Genomic DNA, 18766 nt, shown 5'->3' on the forward strand with positions numbered 1-18766 from the left:
GAAAGTAGAGCAAAGCAGTGAATTTCTGTCTCTGTTATGGCTTTTTTACTGTTGGTTGACTGACAGGTATTTATCTGCAAGGACATACCTAGGAACAGTCTGAGATTTGGTGAATGGAAGGTGAAACAGCAGAGAAATTGAGGAAGTTTTCAAGAAACAAGTGTGTCTGTGTACAACAGATTTCAAAAATAAGGTGCTGAAAGACACTGCTTTAAAATATTCAGAGTGAATGAGGTGAATTTTAAAAGCACAACCTGAGGAAGAATCAGAAGAGTTCCATCAGAGTATTGTGGATCACAGGTTTTCAGAGACAGTCTTGTAGCTGTCATCAGCTAAGGCATCTCATGCTGAGGCTCTTTGGGTTTGACAATTTGAACTAAAAATTTGTGATGTATCCTTGGATGCATTTTTTCAGTGCCCACAGTCTGCCTGTACAACTTTCATAATACAGGGAATTAGGAATTCCTAAAGAACATTGAAATATCTCCTAGTTGGTTCTGCTTTGTGCTTTTTACCTGCAATTTCAAGTGCTCTAATAGGAGAATTTGTGACCAGTTTACAGAAAGTGCTGGGAGTTTGTCAATGAGGAACTTTTTAGTAAGTGCAGAGGGAAAAACTGCTGTGTTTGTAATGAACTTTCAGCTCTGTAGGCTTGAGGTGTCAGTCACCTGAGTAAGTAGTCAGATATTTGTGTTTTGGGGGTTTTCTTAAGAAAGTTAAAAAAATCAATACAGGGATTTTGAATGCCCATGTTTGTGTGCAGGTGGAGGAGTATTGGTTAAAATTCATGAAATTAAACTGCAGTTTACTAAAGAGAATTTGTATCCTACAGTGTGAGTTGAGGTGATTTTGAGAGTTAGGGGCCTGGATGAGATAAACATCAGAGTTGTCATGGAAGTCACTTAATAAATGCACACAGCAACCTCTGCAGAGGACCCTCAAGTGTCAGAATAATGCTTTTGCAATTATAGGCTGCTTTTGATAAAAACAACTTTGGAACATACAGATGGATTTTTTTCCCCCCTATGAAGTGTTTCTTCCCTAAATCTTCATGCAAATACATAGTTCTGAGACATAACCTCCTGTGCCTTATTATAGCTTTTTTATAATCACCTTCTCTTTGAAGGTTGCTAAGCAGTTGTCAGTGTGATGCCTGTTTTGAACCAGGAAAGCTGTGGCCCACCCTCCAGTTACTTTCTTTAAAGTAATTACCAACAGTGCAGTTCCAGCAGCTCACACAGCCCTCCTTTGGTGAAGGCTCTGGCTCCTGAGTGTGAAATTATCACATCATCCTGCACTTCCACTTAATTTCCCAGATATAATCATATATCAGCCTGTGAACAATAGGTGCCTGTGCTTGCTCCAGCACTGATTTCCAGAGTGTCCAAGTTTATAGAGTGGTTGTAAACACATCAAATAGAATGGGGAGGAGCCACTGCTGCCCTTTGTTGGGGGAACATTCTCTTATTTCCTAGTGATGGCTGATTAAAGCAGGCACCCACAACCTCCTTCCAGTCAAACCTTTGGCAGCATTGGAAGGAGGCTTCTCCCATTTTCAGTGACTTGTTTTTGTACTTTTATACTATGTTCCATTGTCTGTCAGGCTGAAGAACACACCATTAACACACAAACAAAAGTGTGCTGGTCCTGAGTACTCTGTTTGATCCTGACTGATCACAGATTTGCAGTGAGCAAATAGGAAACATGTTCAGGGGCAGAATTCCCTTTTTTCTGCTAAAGAGGGAAAATGCTGCAGTTTTCTTCCTCATGATCTTCCTAATGCTTCCTATTAGAATTTTTCTGCCTTCCTGGACTAGTAGATCCCAGCTGAGCAAACAGCATGATATGCTTCAAATAGGAAGATCTACCTTCCATAAGCTCCTTTTCTGACTCTTTGCCACATAAATGTTCCCCAGACTTCAAATTTACCTTTGCCAGAGGAAAGCAGCATAATGAAGCATTTATTTTGTAATGAAGACATGCAGGCTTTAGCTTGGTGTATTTATAAAGTCACATTTGTGTTGTCTCTTGTTTCAGGTTCTACACTTTGCTGGTGCTGTCCACTGCTCTTTTTGGGAGGCCTCCTTTCAAGAATGTCATTGTCAACGGCCTTGTCCTTGCCAGGTTGGTGTCAATCAGCTCCTTCCTGAGCAGGTTTTTAGTCAAAGAATGTTTCAGATAAGACCTGCAAATTGTAAATGGAATGTGAAATGGACTTTGGAGCTGTTTAGACTTGCCAGGGTGATAGCTGTGCTGCAGGAGATAAGAGGCATCTGAGAGTGAGAGGCTCACACATCCCAGCATCTGCTGCACTGGGCTCTTTCCAGCAGGGCCAGTCCTGCCTGGAGAGAGAAAATGAATAACAAGAATATGAAAAAAATTGTACCTGTTATGCAGAGTAAAGGGAATGATAAATGTAGTTTTAGATGTAATTTCAAGTTAATTATATTTGTTTCCCTTTATTTTCCAATGAAAATTAAAAAAAAAATCAGTGGGCTGGAGGGATTGATTCAAAACAAGTGCATCTTTCCTCAGCTTGGGTAGGAAGGGCAGATTTCCTGCTTAGATTTGTAACTTGGGAGCCTCTTGGGTTGGGTTTTGGTTTTTTCAGTTGTTTTTGTAGGTTCAACAGTCCTACAGAAAGGTGTGCTAATACATAGGTGTGTGTATATATATATATATATATATATATAATTATGTCTGTGGCACCAGGAACATACTAGGCCAGAAAACTGAGCTGGATTTGAAGGGCCTTTTTTATTTATCCATTAAAATAAGTGTTAAAAGTGTTGCAAGAGTTCTGAGAATTGATGCCTACATTGTGATATTTTCTAGTGATGGCCAGAAAATGAGCAAAAGGAAGAAGAACTACCCTGATCCAATGCACATTGTGAACAGTTATGGAGCTGATGCACTCAGGTGGGGTTTCTCTGCTGGATGTTCTGTGGGATGTGTTAGCTCCCTGCTCATGGCAGATCCATACCAAGAGGCTGCTTGGGGGCTTTGACAATTAGCAGAAGGAACAAAGTTAATTTTAGTTAAGTTTAATTTAATTTCTAAGCTTCTAGACCACTGTGACAGAAGTAGCTGCAAGAGTGGATGACTCCAGAGAAGTGGCAATGGATGCAGTGCATGTTTCCCTCCCTAAAGCCCAAAGGATCTGCTTCTTCCAGCACTGATAATCTGAGCTGAGCCACTGAAAATGGGAATAAAATATTTGATAACAGCACTACAAGGTCACTGTTAAATCACTGGCTTAGAGGAGGGTCTGTGTATAATGCACAAAACATTTGTTTCCTGTTTGCACTATACATTTTCTAAAAAGTGCTTTGTGTTTGTGGATGTAAGTACATCATTTGCACCTAATAGCAGTGGCACCACAAGAGCAGAAGTGGAGCAGCCTAATGTGTGTAGATAAATTGTCCTGGTCAAACAGAGTTTAAACACAGTTCAAGTGGTTCATTAAAATTACAGGAGCACATGAAGTAATTACACACTCACTGGGTGCACTGACTGCATGCATCAGGTGGTACCTTGAGGTAAAGGGACATAAAAGACATTTTAATAACTGCAGGAATGCACTGCTTGGGCATTTCTCTGGAGCCCTGTAATTCTTGTGTATATAAGAAACCCTTCAGCTCTCACACCTTGTGTTTTACAGCTACACACAGAACTGATGGGCTCAATGGAAGCTGAGTGTTTGTTTGGGAAAGATGGTTGTTGCTTCTAGATAATTTAACAGAATCAATGTGAAGCTCTAATTGTTTCGAGCTTTAGCATGTTTACAATGGAGAGTTGGGTGGAATTCTTAAATTTAGTCAAGGCTGCTCTTTACAAACCAACAAGGTGTGGTAGCAGGGTAGCACTGAGCTGGTAGCTTCAATAATAAGAGTGAAAAGGGTTGGAGTTACTCATACTGGAGATTTTTAAATCACAGGTGATGTTTCTGTTGAAAAAAAAAAAAAAAACCTTGCCTTTTTTATAAACAAACCAAAAAAATCTCAAACACCAGAAGTTACACTTCCATTATTCATGGGTTTTTTTTTGAAATTTCTAAGAAGCTAATTCATTTTTTTGCCAGTGTACTCATTCTTTAATGTCACATTTATTTATACCTACACCCACACAGAGAGTAAAAAAGCATTGCAGCCTGGGCTCATTTCTGGAAGGAGCTCTGCAATTCAGTTCTCTGCCTTTTCTGAGGTGCTTGATGTTCTCTGTTTATAGCAAAAGCTACAACTGAGGTTTTTTCCTTGGCACTGTTTCCCTGCAGAGTTACTTTAGCTTTTGCAGTACACAAATATATATGTATATTCTAACTCCAGCTTTGAAGTATTCTCAGCAGTAGCTTGATAAATAGATCAGTGGAAAATATAGATATAAGTTGGTGAAATGAATATGGAATTGAGCAGAAAGGGCAAACAGCAGAAATAACAGCACAGTAAATTTAACAACCTGACTTGAGGCTTCATGAAATTTGAATCCTGAGTGAAATTTGTTAGAAGGGCCAAACCAGTTACATTTCAATATTGCTGAGACCTGGGCTGGTGACCTGTCCAAGCTGAGCTATGTCAGAAGGAATTTGCTGGTCCTGGTATTTCCAGCCTTTGCTTTCCTCTGTGCTGGGGTGAGGATTGCACTTAGAAAGGAGCAGTTGTATCCTCCTCTCAACCTGGTGTTGAAATGCAGGAGAAATAATGCAACAAGCTTCTGGTTTGGGGGTTCAAGAGGAGATAATTCACTTTTCTCTCATGCATTGTCAGCAAACTCAGTAACACTGGCTTGATCTGAGGAAGGTTTTATTTTCTGCCCATGGGTAACTGAATGGATGTAACTAAAACTGATGGAACTCTCTGCTTTTCTTGTGGGCCTTATTTCTCTGTCCATACAATAAATGCATCTTTGAATTGGAGTAATTGAGGAAATTGCTCTTTTTTTAACATTTACATATTGTAAGGCAGGGTAGGGCTGCCTTATTAAAACAACAAACCCCCCCCCCAAAAAAAAAACCAAAACTACAACACCACCAAACTGTGGCACATAAATAATAGTGGTAGAAGGAAGGTGTGGTTTAAGGATAGACCTAAATTCTAGTTTCATATAAGGACTTAGTAGCTCATTGCCATTAATTGTTCTGTACTTCTGTAAGTTTATAATTTGAATTCAGGTATGAATTCACTTGGGTGATCTTTGGGGTCCATTCCCACCCAAGCCATTCTATGAATCTGTGTTAAATTTTTTTTTTTTTTTAAGCCAGTACTGAAAAAGCCCATTTCTGTGCTGCATTACTGTCTGTTTATTCTGGTAGCTCTATTTTTATCTATTAGTTTTAATGCAAGAATCCCTCTCTCCTGAAGAATTTATGGTCTGGTATTCTTGAATGTGCTGTGTCAAACCCCATTAAGATTTTAAAGCCTCTTAAAGGAAGTGCCTGTAAAGTTACATTAGTTTAGAATCATGATTTTAAAAGTTTAAAAATGTGAGAAAATGGGTTAATAAATTTGGATTGAAAAATGCCATAATCTTTCAAATGAAAAAATGTTTGGTTTGGTTTTCATATTTGGAAAATTAAATGAAGCGAATCTAAATCAAGTTTGTATTCAAGTTTTTCTGACACCTGAGTAAGGCCTGGTTTCTCTTTGAGTTAACTTGATAGATTCCACTTTATTTCTGGAGACAGAATGTTTATTTGGGGAAGAAGATGGGATTTTTTTTAACTCAGAGACAGCAAAGAAGCTGAGGGATATTTTTGTCCCTCATATAAGTAGTTGGTGTCACCTGGATCCTTTGCTTTGGTCCCTCAGAGCTGCCTCTGGATACAATACAATTTGCAGGAGGCACATCTTTTTTCCCTTCTGAGGATGTCTTTCTTGAAAATGTTGATTTCTACTCTTTTCCTTGGATTTGCCTGGTTTGTTTTGCTCCTTAGTTCTGCCAAAGCTTTTCATAATTGATGAGATAACCGAGATTGAATAGAAAGATACTGGGTAATGGTTAAGGAATTTAAAATATTACCAAAACAACAGGTACCATCCTACAGATGAACCATACAACCTCTGCTTGTTTTACACTGTAATGGCACCTGAGTGTGAAAAAGAAAATTTCAGTTCAAATTCTGTGTGCAGCATCTTAGAAAGGAGCAGTTACTAGTAAATGGTTTTATGTTCAGTTTGTTACATGCCTACAGTACAGCCACCTTTGGGGTTTTTCCTGTGAAACCTATCAGTAAGTGCAGTTTGAATTGTTGTGCTCTTATTTTGCAGGTTGTACCTGATCAATTCTCCTGTGGTAAGAGCAGAGAACCTGAGGTTTAAGGAGGAGGGGGTGAGGGATATCCTGAAGGATGTGTTCCTGCCCTGGTACAACGCCTATCGCTTCCTGGTGCAGAACGTGCAGGTCCTGCAGCACAAGGTACAGCTCAGGGCACTCTGCTCCTTCAGGGCTCTGGGAATCACCATGGCAGGGAAATTCACACTGGGAGGGAGGTCTGGGCTCTGCTCCTTCAGGGCTCAGGGGATCACCATGGCAGGGAAATTCACACTGGGAGGGAGGTCTGGGCTCTGCTCCTTCAGGGTTCTGGGAATCACCATGGCAGGGAAATTCACACTGGGAGGGAGGTCTGGGCTCTGCTCCTTCAGGGCTCAGGGAGTCACCATGGCAGGGAAATTCACTTTGGGAGGGAGGTCTGGGCTCTGCTCCTTCAGGGCTCTGGGAATCACCATGGCAGGGAAATTCACACTGGGAGGGAGGTCTGGGCTCTGGAGGTCATCTGATCTTTACTCCTTGGTCTGAGTTAGATCAGGCTGTGTATTATACTTGCTCTTAGTCTATTATTTGCTGTTTGTACCATGCTTTATAAAGTTGTAACCACCTGCATCTTTCTCTTCTTGACCAAGCTTATTAAATAGAAAGGGGGAGAGGAAGATGAGGGACTGCCAAGACATGACAGCTCTCATTTCTCAGATTGGAGTGCTGTTGAGTCCCTTTTATTTCACATCTGTGGGATGCTGCTGCTGCATTCAGACTTGTGAAATTGGAGCTCCAGACCTGGTGTTTGTGGGGCCAGGGCACACTGAGCACTTACCTGCTGCTCCTCACCCCTGGGAACACCAGTTAAAGCCACGTGTGCTTCAGGGGATCCTCCTGAGATGTCCCTGCTGAACCTGGGTGGGTTTTCCTGGTGGTGTTTCCAGAGCAGCTGGAGGCACAGTTCCCACTGATCCTGCCTTTGTGCTGCTGTTTTTTCCTTGCTGTTCCCTGTGTGGTGGGGCCAGCACAGCCCCTGTCCAGTAGGATCTGTCACTTGGGCTGCAAGTTCCTCTGCACTGAGAGCAGTGCTCAGCACCACACACACTGAGCAGAACTGCAAATCAGTCAGCAAAGTCATTTGCAGTAGTGGCTGCTGTGACAGTTTCTTGAGCTAACTCATTTACAGGAACTTTAATTATGAATCTGCATTAAAATGCTTAACTTGGGAATACTCAGTCCTGAATACATTAGCCACAGCAAGGAGATTGTCTTCTGTAACATGACAGTAATTTTTTTTTAAAGTTATATTTAAATGCAACTTAGAAAAAAGATTCAGAAATGGAATGGAAAGAAAGGCAAATCACAAAAGCAATAATGCTTTAGACTTGTAGATTACATTTGAAGTCTGCTAAAAATGCTGAATGAGTGACAGGAGTTTCTACACTTTGAGTGTTAAAGCAAGATTAAAATTTCTTTCTTATAGTAATTTTTCATTAAAATTGAAGATTTGATGTGTATTTTGTACAGTTTCTATTGAAAGCAATTTTAATCTTTTAGCTGAAATTAATGACAGCAGGTTTAGTGCAGACTTGTATGGGAGGGTGGGAGCTAAATGAAAAGTCCAAACCTTGCATTTGCAGTGGCAGCCTGGTCACTGTGGAGCTGCCATTTGAATCAATAAAGGCAGCTGAATTCAGAAATCAGTACAGTAAACAGCTGACTTCAACAATTGGATTTATCTGTTTTAGCAAACTCTTTGGGGAAGAAAGTTTGCTAACTCCAGATCCTAATATTCAACAAGTCTTACTTTTAGGATCCCAAGACAGCATTCATCAGACAAACTTAAATGTTACCCCCAAAATACACTTGTTTATCCTGTGTGACCTTTGAATTGTCTAAAGTGAACTTGATAGCTTTTTGCTGTGATCCCATTAAATCTTGCAGTGTCAGCTCAATTGGGGATGGAAAACCCCAGTGGAAAATCCAGGTGCTTGAGGAGATAGGTTTGGTAATTCAGGAGATGGATTTTCTCTTTTTAAATACTGAAATCCTTCCTATGCACCATATTAGGCAAAAGAATGTGCTATTGGAGGTGATAATGCTTAAATTAGATTTCATTAGGTTTAAGCAACTTCGTTGTGTTCTGCTTCCTGCAAGAGTGCAAGTAAAATCCCAGTGTCCTGGATCAGGTCTAATAATGATTTAATGCTTACTGTAATACCCCCTTTAATTGTAGTTGGTTAATGACTGCTGACCTCACACTGGGATTGTTCCTCTTCTGCATTTCTTTCCTATGAATCTTCTTCTTTGTACTGTGAAAGTGAATCTCTAGTGTCTGGGTTTAATAATCCCAACAGATTTTTTCATCTGGACTCTTAGGGAAGGGAAAGTCAAAAGACTTTTAAAACCACCTGATAAATGCTGTTTGCAAATTAAAAAAAAAAAAAACAAACTAAAACCTGTTTCCAGCCTGTTGTAAGAATGTGGGAAGGAGTCAGGCATGGTCTTGCTTGCAAGGCCCTGCAGAACCAGCAAAGTGATGCCATTTCACAGTGGCTGCAAACACCAGTGTTCTGGAAAGCAGCAGAATTCCACTGTGTGCATGTTGGATGCTAAAAATTCCACCTGCTTTTTTCAGGTTGCTTCATTCATCTGTGTTTCAATGTATTGAGATTGTCCCATGTTCTTAAAAAAGCAATGGTTTTGTTTCTAGGCCTGCTTTCCAAACAGAATCCATCTGCACAGTGAATTCCTTAGAAATGCCTCAGAGCCTCCTGGATGAAGGAGCTGTGTCAATTCCAGGATCCTGGCCTGTGTCTGGAGCCTGGGAAAGGATGGGTGCTGCTTTTTATCTGCTTTTCCAGGCCCAAATCACCAGCCTCCTTTGCAGTTGAAGGTGGTGGAGAGGCAGCAGTGAGAGACAGGTTTTGCACAGCTCCTTCTCTTACATACCTGTGTCTGGAATTTAATGTTTGCTGCTGGGAAACTCAGTGTAAGCCAGGGAAGATGCCAAAATTGTGCTAGCTGACAGGTAATTGGATACAGAGGTTTGATTATATACCCTGATGACTTGGAAATCTGCTTTGTGTTTTGATGATAGGATGAGGGAAGAGAATTCCTTTACAATGAGAACACAGTTAAGGAGAGCAATAACATCATGGATAAATGGATTCTTTCTTTCACCCAGTCCCTCATCCAATTCTTCAAAGCTGAAATGGCAGGTATGCATTTTTGCTCAGGGGGTCTGGGGGTGTTTCATGTTGGATTGCAGAACTTGTCTTTCCATACAGAGATTCCCAAATTCTGTGAGAGACTTTGATAAAAGGAAGGAAATCTTTACCCAGCTACCATAATCCATGGAATGCTTCTTTCATGGTTGTTAAGTCAGATTTTGCTATGCTTGTTCATGAGATTTCAAAAAGTGATGAGGCTTTTTTTGTCACAGCTAATCCTGTGAGCTCAGGGATGGAGCTTGTTGCTGTAACAACGTCTGCAGTGCTTGGAGCAATTAATAATTTTATAATAGTCACTGAAATACAGCAGTGAAAAGGAAGCCAAATAGAATTTGGAGAAGCTGTAAAAAAAGGGATAAAATGGGCAGTGCTCAAGTCAGTGAATAAAATAATTTTGATGGGTACATGAGCACTGGCAGTAAATTTTTCCCTGGTATAGTTCCACAGAGAGGGTTTCTTTGGAATCATGCTGTGGGAGTGTGTGCAGCAGAGTGGATGCCATTAGGATAGCTCTAAAGGATACTCTCCAGGTTTTTTTCCTGCATGATGTCTTGTTCATCATCCCATACCTCTTGATGCTCACATTCCATTGAGAAACTTAATTGCAAAGAGGAGATGCTGCAAGAACCCCTTGAAGTAGTTGATAAATTTGTAGATGGGATTTGAAGAGGTTTTGGTGCATTTGAGGCCACTGGAAGCCCAGATACTGGAAAGAAGATGGCTTTGGCCATTGTCACTCCTGCTCATGAATAAACAAATGACCCCCTCAATGCATGTGATCTTAAGTTGCCCTTAGAAGAGTTTTAGCAGCCTAGGGCTTGGGAAGGAAGGTGTTAAGTGGGATAACAGGTAATAAGGAAATGTGTGCATGGCAGATGTGAGTTCAGCAGCACACAGGACAGTCCTGCACTGCCCTCATCTCTTGTTTCCCCCTGACTGGTGTGATGGTCACTGTCACCAGGAGCTGTGCAGTTTGTCCATCTGTGACAGGGGACCCAGCTCATTTGGTACCAGCAGAATTCACTGAGCTCATCTGAGAACCTTTCATTAAAGGAAGAAGGAATCCTCAAGCTACCCAACCTAGCAATATGATAAAAGCTGGCTCTCCTGGGTGAAAATGTGGCTTCTTCCTGCGAGTTGTTGTCCTTGGAATTTGGTGGTGGTTTGTGTTGAGCTTCAAGTGTTGCCAAGCAGAAATAAACAGAGCCTATGCAAGTTTATGTGCTGCTTGTGAAGAGGAAAATAACTCTGAGGGACAGCAGAAAATTCATTTGTGAGTTTGGGAACCTGGGATCTTGGACTAGTCCATGGTTTAAACAGAATATTTGTTAGGAAGGTGAATAGGGGAGTAGAAACTTGAATTATCTGCTCTGGATTTCTGAGAGGAAGATGAAGCTGACAAAAAGGGATGTGTCAGTGACCATCTTTATAAAATAAGATCCTTCTAAGAGGAGAAAAGAGTTTCTGTTGGAAAATGACAATGCAAAGGCTTCCAAGGCAGTAGTGTTGGTAGGAAATACTGTTGTCTTGTGTTAGATGAAGATAACATCATGTGCTCAGCAAATGAGTGGCAGTCTCATGTGGAAAGGATTAATAAACAGAATTTTTCAATTTATTTTTCTGCATAAACTCTGGATTCAGTCAGGCAGATCTTAATGAGATGAAGTGAATTTGTGTGCTGTGACATGATACTCTAATCTCTTTTGCAAACCTATTTTGGGATTTTTTTTTTTTTTAAAGATTTTCTACTTTGTATCACTTCAAGTAGGAAAAATGTTAGGGAGAGACAAGGGAAGATTATAATGGTGACTGATACTATCAAATGCTTAATAAATGATATAAATAAAAATATAAATTCCTGTAGCTGGAGGTCATGGGGTGTAAGAACACACAGGTTTGAACTTGGCAGTGCTGAGGAGAACCCAGTGACCAGGGAAATGCTGCAGCTGGGCTCTGCCTCTTCCATTTCACCCAGTGTCTTTAGAGTGGAGCTGAATTTTACACCCAGCTCCTGCCTCTGGAAAAGTGCTTCCATTAACTTCTGGGAATTCTATCCCAGTTTCTGCTGGCACTTGGACAGGTGGCAGTGTGGGGTCAGTGTGGGACTGACCTCCCCTGCAGGGGCTGAGGGGCAGGGAAGGGGCTCAGCCTGTGCCCCCCCAGCTCTGGGGTGCTTGAGAGAGCCTGGAAAGACTCCAGAGAGGGGGAAGAGCTCTGCTGGTGCTGCTTGGGAGGGCTTTGCCTCCCAGGAGGGTGTGCAGCTGCAGAAGAGGAGGCCCAGCCCTATTCCCAATATTCCTGGAAAATGGCACCAGTTATATTGTGTTGAAACCTGTTGTGTTTCAGGGATGTTAAAATTCTGTATTAAAAATCAATAAGCCTTATTAGGCTTTTATTTTCTACTAAAGTGCCCAATACAAGCACTTATTTCAGTAAAGCATCTTTTCTCCTGATGACTGAAATGAAAAGAAGTGTGTAGTGTCTCCATGTACATCCATGGCTTTTTCCTGAGTCACAAAAAAGCAGATTTCATAATTTGGTCACAGCTGTTGAGAACAGAAATGCATTTTTCCAGGCTAATACTGTATTTGTTGTTAAAGATACACAGTCCCTGAAGGGCTTTTTGATTATTTAAAATTTTGTTTATAACAGGCCTCCTAACTAAATAATGCATAGCTAGGGGAAAGGTTAGGATTTTTTAGAAATACAAATTCCCCCATAAATAATGTCTTCCCCACCATGGTGTGAATCTTCTGGGCATTTCCTTTTTAGGTTTAAATCCCCATTCTTTGCCTTTAAAAACACTTCTGCTCTACAAAACACAGTGAAAAGTGTGGTGGAGCTTTTAAAGCCAAGATCCATTTTATTCAGTAGCTGCTTGATTAATGAAACTGCTTCAGAATGGAGCTCAAGAAGCTCTTGGCTTTTAGGGAAGTTAAATGCAAGGTTTTGCTTAGAAAATTGAGTCCTGTGTAAGGTCCGTCCCCCTTATTCCCCCAGTTTTCTCAGGAACAGCTGAAATTTGTTTCCCTGTGGCATAGTGATGTTGGGGATGACATTGGTGCTGGCAGATTTCCATGATTTCAGTTACACAGAACTTGAAAATGCAGCTCTGTTTATCTCTTACCTCATCAGCCTTGCTGCTACTTCACATTTTAGCTTACCCTGTTACTTAAATAATAGTGAAAAGCTGTAATTACTTCAGGGAGACTTGGTTGAAGTAGGTGTCTCATTTTAAATCTGCTGAGCAAAAGGAGGAAGCGTTGGCAGTAATTAAGAAAATTTTATTTTCTGGTTGTGCAGTAATTTCTGTTCAACTTGCAGTGCCTTGGCTGTGTTTGCAGCATGTGCAAAGGGAGGATTTGCCCAATCCCCTGCCATTAATAGTCTCTTATCCACTATCCTCTTTACCAGTCAGATAAAAGCATAAGGCTCCCATAATGTCTGTTTGTGTGGGATTAGGGAGGCAGTTTGGGAGGGGGGAAAGTGTTTGTCTCGAGCATGAGAGCGATGCCGTGCATATTCAAAACACAGCTGTAAAATGATCAATATTTAGTCACTTTTTGGAGCTTTCTGCTGTGTTTAACACCAGGACTGTAGAGGATGATGTGGTTTCTAAGTGAGGAGCTTGCAGAGGGCAGATTTGACCTGCAGGACCCATTTTCCCTTGCAGCTTACAGGCTGTACACGGTGGTGCCCCGGCTGGTGAAGTTTGTGGATGTTCTGACCAACTGGTACGTCAGAATGAACCGCAGGAGGCTCAAGGTAGGGATCAGTGCTGCCCTCCTGCCCTGCCAACAGAGTCCTGGCAGCCCCTGGCAATGGCATTCCTGGCAGCTCCACACAAGAGCTTGGCTTGAAATGCTGTCCCTTTGTGCCTGAGAATGGCACCAAAATGAACTGTTCTCTTTCCTCTCTGCTTTGTGGCAAAAACCAACCAAAATGCCCAATAATTCTGTTGAACTTGTGTGGTGGTGTTCACAGGGGTCCTAGGACCCCTGTGTATGTAATCAAGGGAAGAGATGTAATATGTGATATATAATCAAGGGAAGAGATGAGAATCTTGACTCCATGTTTCAGAAGGCTGATTTATTAGTTTATGATATATATTATATTAAAAGAAAATGATATATTAAAACTATACTAAAAGAATAGATGAAAGGATTTCATCAGAAGGCTTGAAAAGAATAGAAAGGAATGGAATTATAATAAAATCTTGTGACTGACCAGAGAGCCCGAGCCAGCTGGACTGTGATTGACCATTAATTAAAAACAACTACATGAAACCAATCAAAGATTCACCTGTTGCATTCCACAGCAGCAGGTAATCATTGGTTTCATTATGTTCCTGAGGCCTCTCAGCTTCTCAGGAGAAAAAATCCTGGCAAAGGGATTTTTCATAAAATATATCTGTGACACACTTGCTCAGTGGAATCGACCAAAGTTAATACAGTTTGGAAAACAAGTGTATTGTAGTAAGATAGGAAACTTTGGAAGCCTATTGAAGAGCATTTCCTGATCCTAAAATCACTGTTTTTCTTGGTGAATTCTTCATTTAGGGCGAGAATGGAACTGAGGACTGCATTATGGCTTTGGAAACTTTGTTCAGTGTCTTATTCTCCATGTGCAGACTCATGGTAAGGGAATCACACCCCACCCTCAATAACACTTTCAAGCAGTTCATATAAAAGCATCTTTGTAGCCCAGTTCATTTTCCATCCTACCATTTTCTTTGCTTATCTGCCCCATGGCAGTAAAAAGAAGGCCTATATCACCTTATTGATAAGGACACATTATAATTTCTTCCCTGATGCCCAAAAATAACATTTAAATATCAGGCTGGAGGTAAATAAGTAGTCTGAATTCCATTATTTATTTCAGTCTGCATTTTGAATAACATCCCAGTTGCAGACACTGTGTAAGCATTGTTTTTGCTGAACTGCCCTTATGTAATTCATGCTATTACTGATTCATAATGTCCAAGCAATAAAGGAAAGCTGGTGATTGAATGCAACATTACAGGCACCATATACTCCATTTATCACTGAGCTGATGTACCAGAATCTGAAAACCCTCATTGATCCAGCCTCGGTCCAGGAGAAGAACACTGAGAGCATTCACTACCTCATGCTCCCCCAAGTCAGGTAAGAGGCAGCTCTTAGGTGGCAAAATTAGGGTTTGGTTGTTTGTTGGGGGATTTTTGTTCATTTTTGGGATTTGTGGGGTTTTTTTGGGTTTTTGGTTTTTTTTTTTTTAATTTCACAGAACAATGCTCCCTTACTTGTATTTAAAACTGCATAACAAGGAACCAAACTGCTTTAATAATGTAAATATTCCTTTTTCTCTGAAAAAATTTAGGATGCTAGTGAATATGTTATTTTCTATGAGCACAGAATGTTTATATTTTGATTAAGATCTGATCAATTTTAGACTCTTTGCTGTAGGAGAACATTTTCCTTGCAGTACGCTTCACACTCCACCCTCAATTTTAGCTGAGAATTTTCCCTCCACATTTAGGCAGTAGATTTGTGTTAGCTTAAAGGACTGGAGATAGGAAGGAAAGCAATTAGGAGGAATGCATGTTCCCAATTGATAATATTTTCTTATGGTGGGCAGGAATATCCTTTTTAACTCCTCAAACTGTGTGTTGGCTCAAAGCTGTAGTGCCTCACTGTGAAAGGCCCTGGAGGATCAGAGAGATCACTGCTATTGCAGTGGATTTAGTTCCTGCAGCACTGTCTGCTCTGGGTATCTGAAAATAGGAGAAAAAACCTTCCCTTCAGCATTGCAGCTCAGTGTGAAAACCCTCAAGGACAGGGGACCTGACCTTGATACTTGACAGTTTAAACATTTAAGCCTTCTCTAATGGTGTATCTTGTTATGGCTGCTGCATGCTTTGAGCAGGGTGTATGGTCTTTGTGAGAGCTTTAATGGTGAGAGTTGCTGCAACAGGGAGCTGGAGATTGACACCATGGTGGTGCTGATTTTCTGCTCCCTGGGCAAGTGCTGTGGAGAATATGTAATCAAGGAGTGCCACCCTCATCAGGGAGCTGCCAGGATTGGTTTGGGCTCCTGTGGAAGGGAGTCAGGGAAGGATGGGGAGCTGTTTGCAGGCACTCAGTTCAGGCATGGATGTAGCACGAGCATTGAAAAGTGGCTTAGTCACTCTTCACTGCAGTTAGTGCTGACTTGCTGCTGCATCATGCAAATGTGAGATGTGTTTGAGGCTTGCACCACTTCTCTCTGTATTGCATTTTGTTTGGGTTTTTGTCTGTTACTAGTTTGTGGAATTTATTGGATCCCCTGTGTATCAGTTTGCAAAAGCCTTTTCAAATCCAGAGTATTGTTGAGTTTCACCTGGAGTTGCAATGCACATTACTGCATTTACTTTGAAAGTTTTCTGATACAGCATAAGGACAATATTGTCAATTAATAGGAAGAGAGATTTTTGGATGCAGTTACAGAAAATACCACTTTACCAGTGTGGGGAGTGCAGATAAAGCTGAAGGACTTGGCCACTTTCACAGCTGAGCTTGACTCAACTCCTGTGTTAAACCCCACTGAGGTTGTGCTTGGTTGCTCAGTGTCTGAACAGATGGATTGCACTAAATTTTGTGGATTTGCATTCAGTCTTTGAAAAATACTCTCATGTTGTGGCTCTGCAGTCTTGTTCAGTGACATTGAAATAGTGTCACATAATCCTGTATGAAGCTTTCTGGGAACAAAATATTCCATCTTGCAATTTCCATGTTTCCAAGTTGTTGGAGGATCATCCTCAGGGACTGGCTTTTGGAAGAACTAAAGCTTCAAAAGAGGTAGAAGCAACTCAAAGCCTTAATGCTGCAATGGGCATATTTCAGCTCTGTTTTTCTGGCCAGTCCTTACTGGAGTTGTGGTTTTCATCCCAGTACTTCTGCTCCTTAGATTACAGCAAGTATCTGTGTTCATTTAATTTTATTCATATCTGTCTTTTTAACCAATACCTCTACTCTTGCTTTGATACCTGAGTGGTTTTAAAGGAGCTGCCCAATTAGTGCATCTACTCAACAAATCAGGAGAAACACATTTTCAGAACATTTCACTGCTTGTACATTGGAAACAAGATGTAAATGTCAATTGCCTCAAAAAAAACCCAAACCCCAACCCTGCCTAGCCTCAAAATGAAAGGGTGTTAAAATTATTGAGCCCAGAAAGGTGTTAAAACTCTAAAACATCAAGCTCAAATATCTGCAGTTTCTGGAAAAGAGGATAAATTGAGATCCAGTGAATTGTTGTTACAGAGAATTCATTGTGGCTATAAGTACCCTATGTATAATATCTTTCTGCATCTTCTTATGATATTATTAATGTAAATTGTATTTTTTATTGGCTATTACTAGAACAGGTTGTATGACTCAATCCTCTGCACCTTGTGAGAGGTGCTAACAAAAGATGTAAAAATAGCTCTGCTATTTGTTTTCAGCAAGTTATTTCCTCCTCATCTTCTCCACAAAGAGAGAGGAAAAGCCTGTTTGTTCCTTTTTCAAATTGCCCCAACCAGGGCATAATTGAGTCTGTCACAGGAGATGTCAGAGAAGGGGGTAAAATGTTTTCCATCTGCTCAAAGAGATGTGATGAAAATGCAGCAATTATAATGTTTCCTTTCTAATCTAGGGAGGATCTCATCGACAAAAAAATTGAAAGTGCCGTTTCTTGTTTGCAGTCTGTGATTGAGCTGGGACGAGTGATCAGAGACAGAAAAACCATCCCAGTCAAGGTTAGAGCTCCTCACATCTCCTGTCATACCTTGGGAATGTGTAACAGCTCTGTAACTTTGGGATGAACCTGAGGAAACTGAACAGTTCAATTTTTGTTTTGTTTTGGTTTTTTTCCCCCAGTACCCTTTGAAAGAAGTAGTAGTTATCCACCAGGATCCAGAGGCTCTGGAAAACATCAGGTCTCTAGAGAAGTATGTCCTCGAGGTAAGAACATCATGGTTAAGGAGATGGTGTCTGTTGGTTCCCTGAACAACTTCCCCTGTTGACCATATTAACAACTCACAGGTGAAATGAATTTCCAGGAGAGCTCTAATGAAAGGGGTGGCAGTGGGTCGTGTGCCAAAGGCACTTTAGTGTTGAGAAATACTTAATCCTCCAAACTGACCACACTGCACTGAGGCTGCTGCAATCTGACCTGTTTGCAATCTTTAAAGCCATGAAATCCATCTTCAAGCATCTGTGACACAAAATTCTTGTTCTGTTCCCACTGAGCACTGGCAGTACAGGATCTGAGGGGGTTTTCTCTTGTGCAAATGGTGTGGCCATTTCTGTGCCTGTTCATTATCCTGTGCCTGTTCTTGGCAGCTTTAGGATCCTTTCTTCCCTTCACTGTGACAGCACATCTGCTCATGTGTTTAAAATAGACCATCCTGTTGTGGTTGAAGTTGCCATTGTCAGGGTCAGCTGCTTTACCTTGACAAAGAGAACAAAAATGTGCATCTTCCCAAAGAGGATCAGCTCACCTCACTTGTCTTGCTGAGGGCAACCATGTCAGTCAGGGAATTCAGGAGATGAGGGACTCTGAAACTTGTGTTCCATATAATTCCAGCAACATGAGCTTTCCCCAAGCCTAAATACACATCTATGGAAATCTCTAAACATTCTGCTGGGGGAATGAGCACTGGCTTAGGAAGTCACAGCTCAGTGCACAGGACCTCTACATCAGTGCTGTGTGCTGCTTGCTTTTAGTTACTGTGGGAGTTAAATGCCTAAGAATTATTCACTAGAGGAATTTTAAATTAAAAAATAGTAATTGATTTGCAAGGGGGACTGTAAAGCTTTTCTGTCATGTTAACTTATTTGATTATTGCTCTTAGACTTGGCAGTTATGATCCCTTGCTTCAGAATTGCTGTTATTATTAATTATAATAATTTCAATATCTGAGTCTCTTCAACAGCAGAATTCTGTGAAATTTAGGCTAATGTCTGTCCCATTTTTTGGATCTGAAAAATGGATTTTAAATTCTAGAGAATCGAGTTTTAAGGGAGATGAGGTTTGCTTCCTCAAATTGCTTCCAAAAGAGTGGTTGCTAAAATTTGTTGTCAGCTTCTACAGCTAATGAAAGGTAACAAAAGAAGCTAATGATTTTTAAATTATTACATAATTGGATTTTACATTAGTATGTTTTGATTTGCATTCCTTTGCTACTGCAGACAAAAGTGTCTCTTCTGGAGAGATGAGTTAAAACAAACTCAGATGCCTTTGTGGAAGCACAAACACAGAGTACTGTCTATTGTCCTGGTTTT

At 40.8% G+C, this 18766-nt stretch overlaps 1 protein-coding gene across 3 annotated transcripts in view; it reads left to right on the forward strand.

Moving 5' to 3' along the window:
* IARS1 (isoleucyl-tRNA synthetase 1) overlaps positions 1-18766 on the forward strand; it is a 95337-nt gene that overhangs the window by 54945 nt on the left and 21626 nt on the right. For all 3 annotated transcript variants that reach the window (XM_071440011.1, XM_071440013.1, XM_071440012.1), the window contains exons 18-26: positions 2038-2124; positions 2836-2919; positions 6264-6411; positions 9350-9470; positions 13156-13247; positions 14042-14119; positions 14505-14626; positions 17136-17238; positions 17360-17443. In XM_071440011.1, coding sequence (XP_071296112.1) covers positions 2038-2124; positions 2836-2919; positions 6264-6411; positions 9350-9470; positions 13156-13247; positions 14042-14119; positions 14505-14626; positions 17136-17238; positions 17360-17443 — 919 coding nt within the window. The remainder of the gene's footprint in view (positions 1-2037; positions 2125-2835; positions 2920-6263; positions 6412-9349; positions 9471-13155; positions 13248-14041; positions 14120-14504; positions 14627-17135; positions 17239-17359; positions 17444-18766) is intronic.

Source organism: Agelaius tricolor, unplaced genomic scaffold (genome assembly GCF_023055355.1).
Source record: "Agelaius tricolor isolate 1412-34295 unplaced genomic scaffold, bAgeTri1.0.p SCAF_14, whole genome shotgun sequence".
NCBI lineage: Eukaryota > Metazoa > Chordata > Aves > Passeriformes > Icteridae > Agelaius > Agelaius tricolor.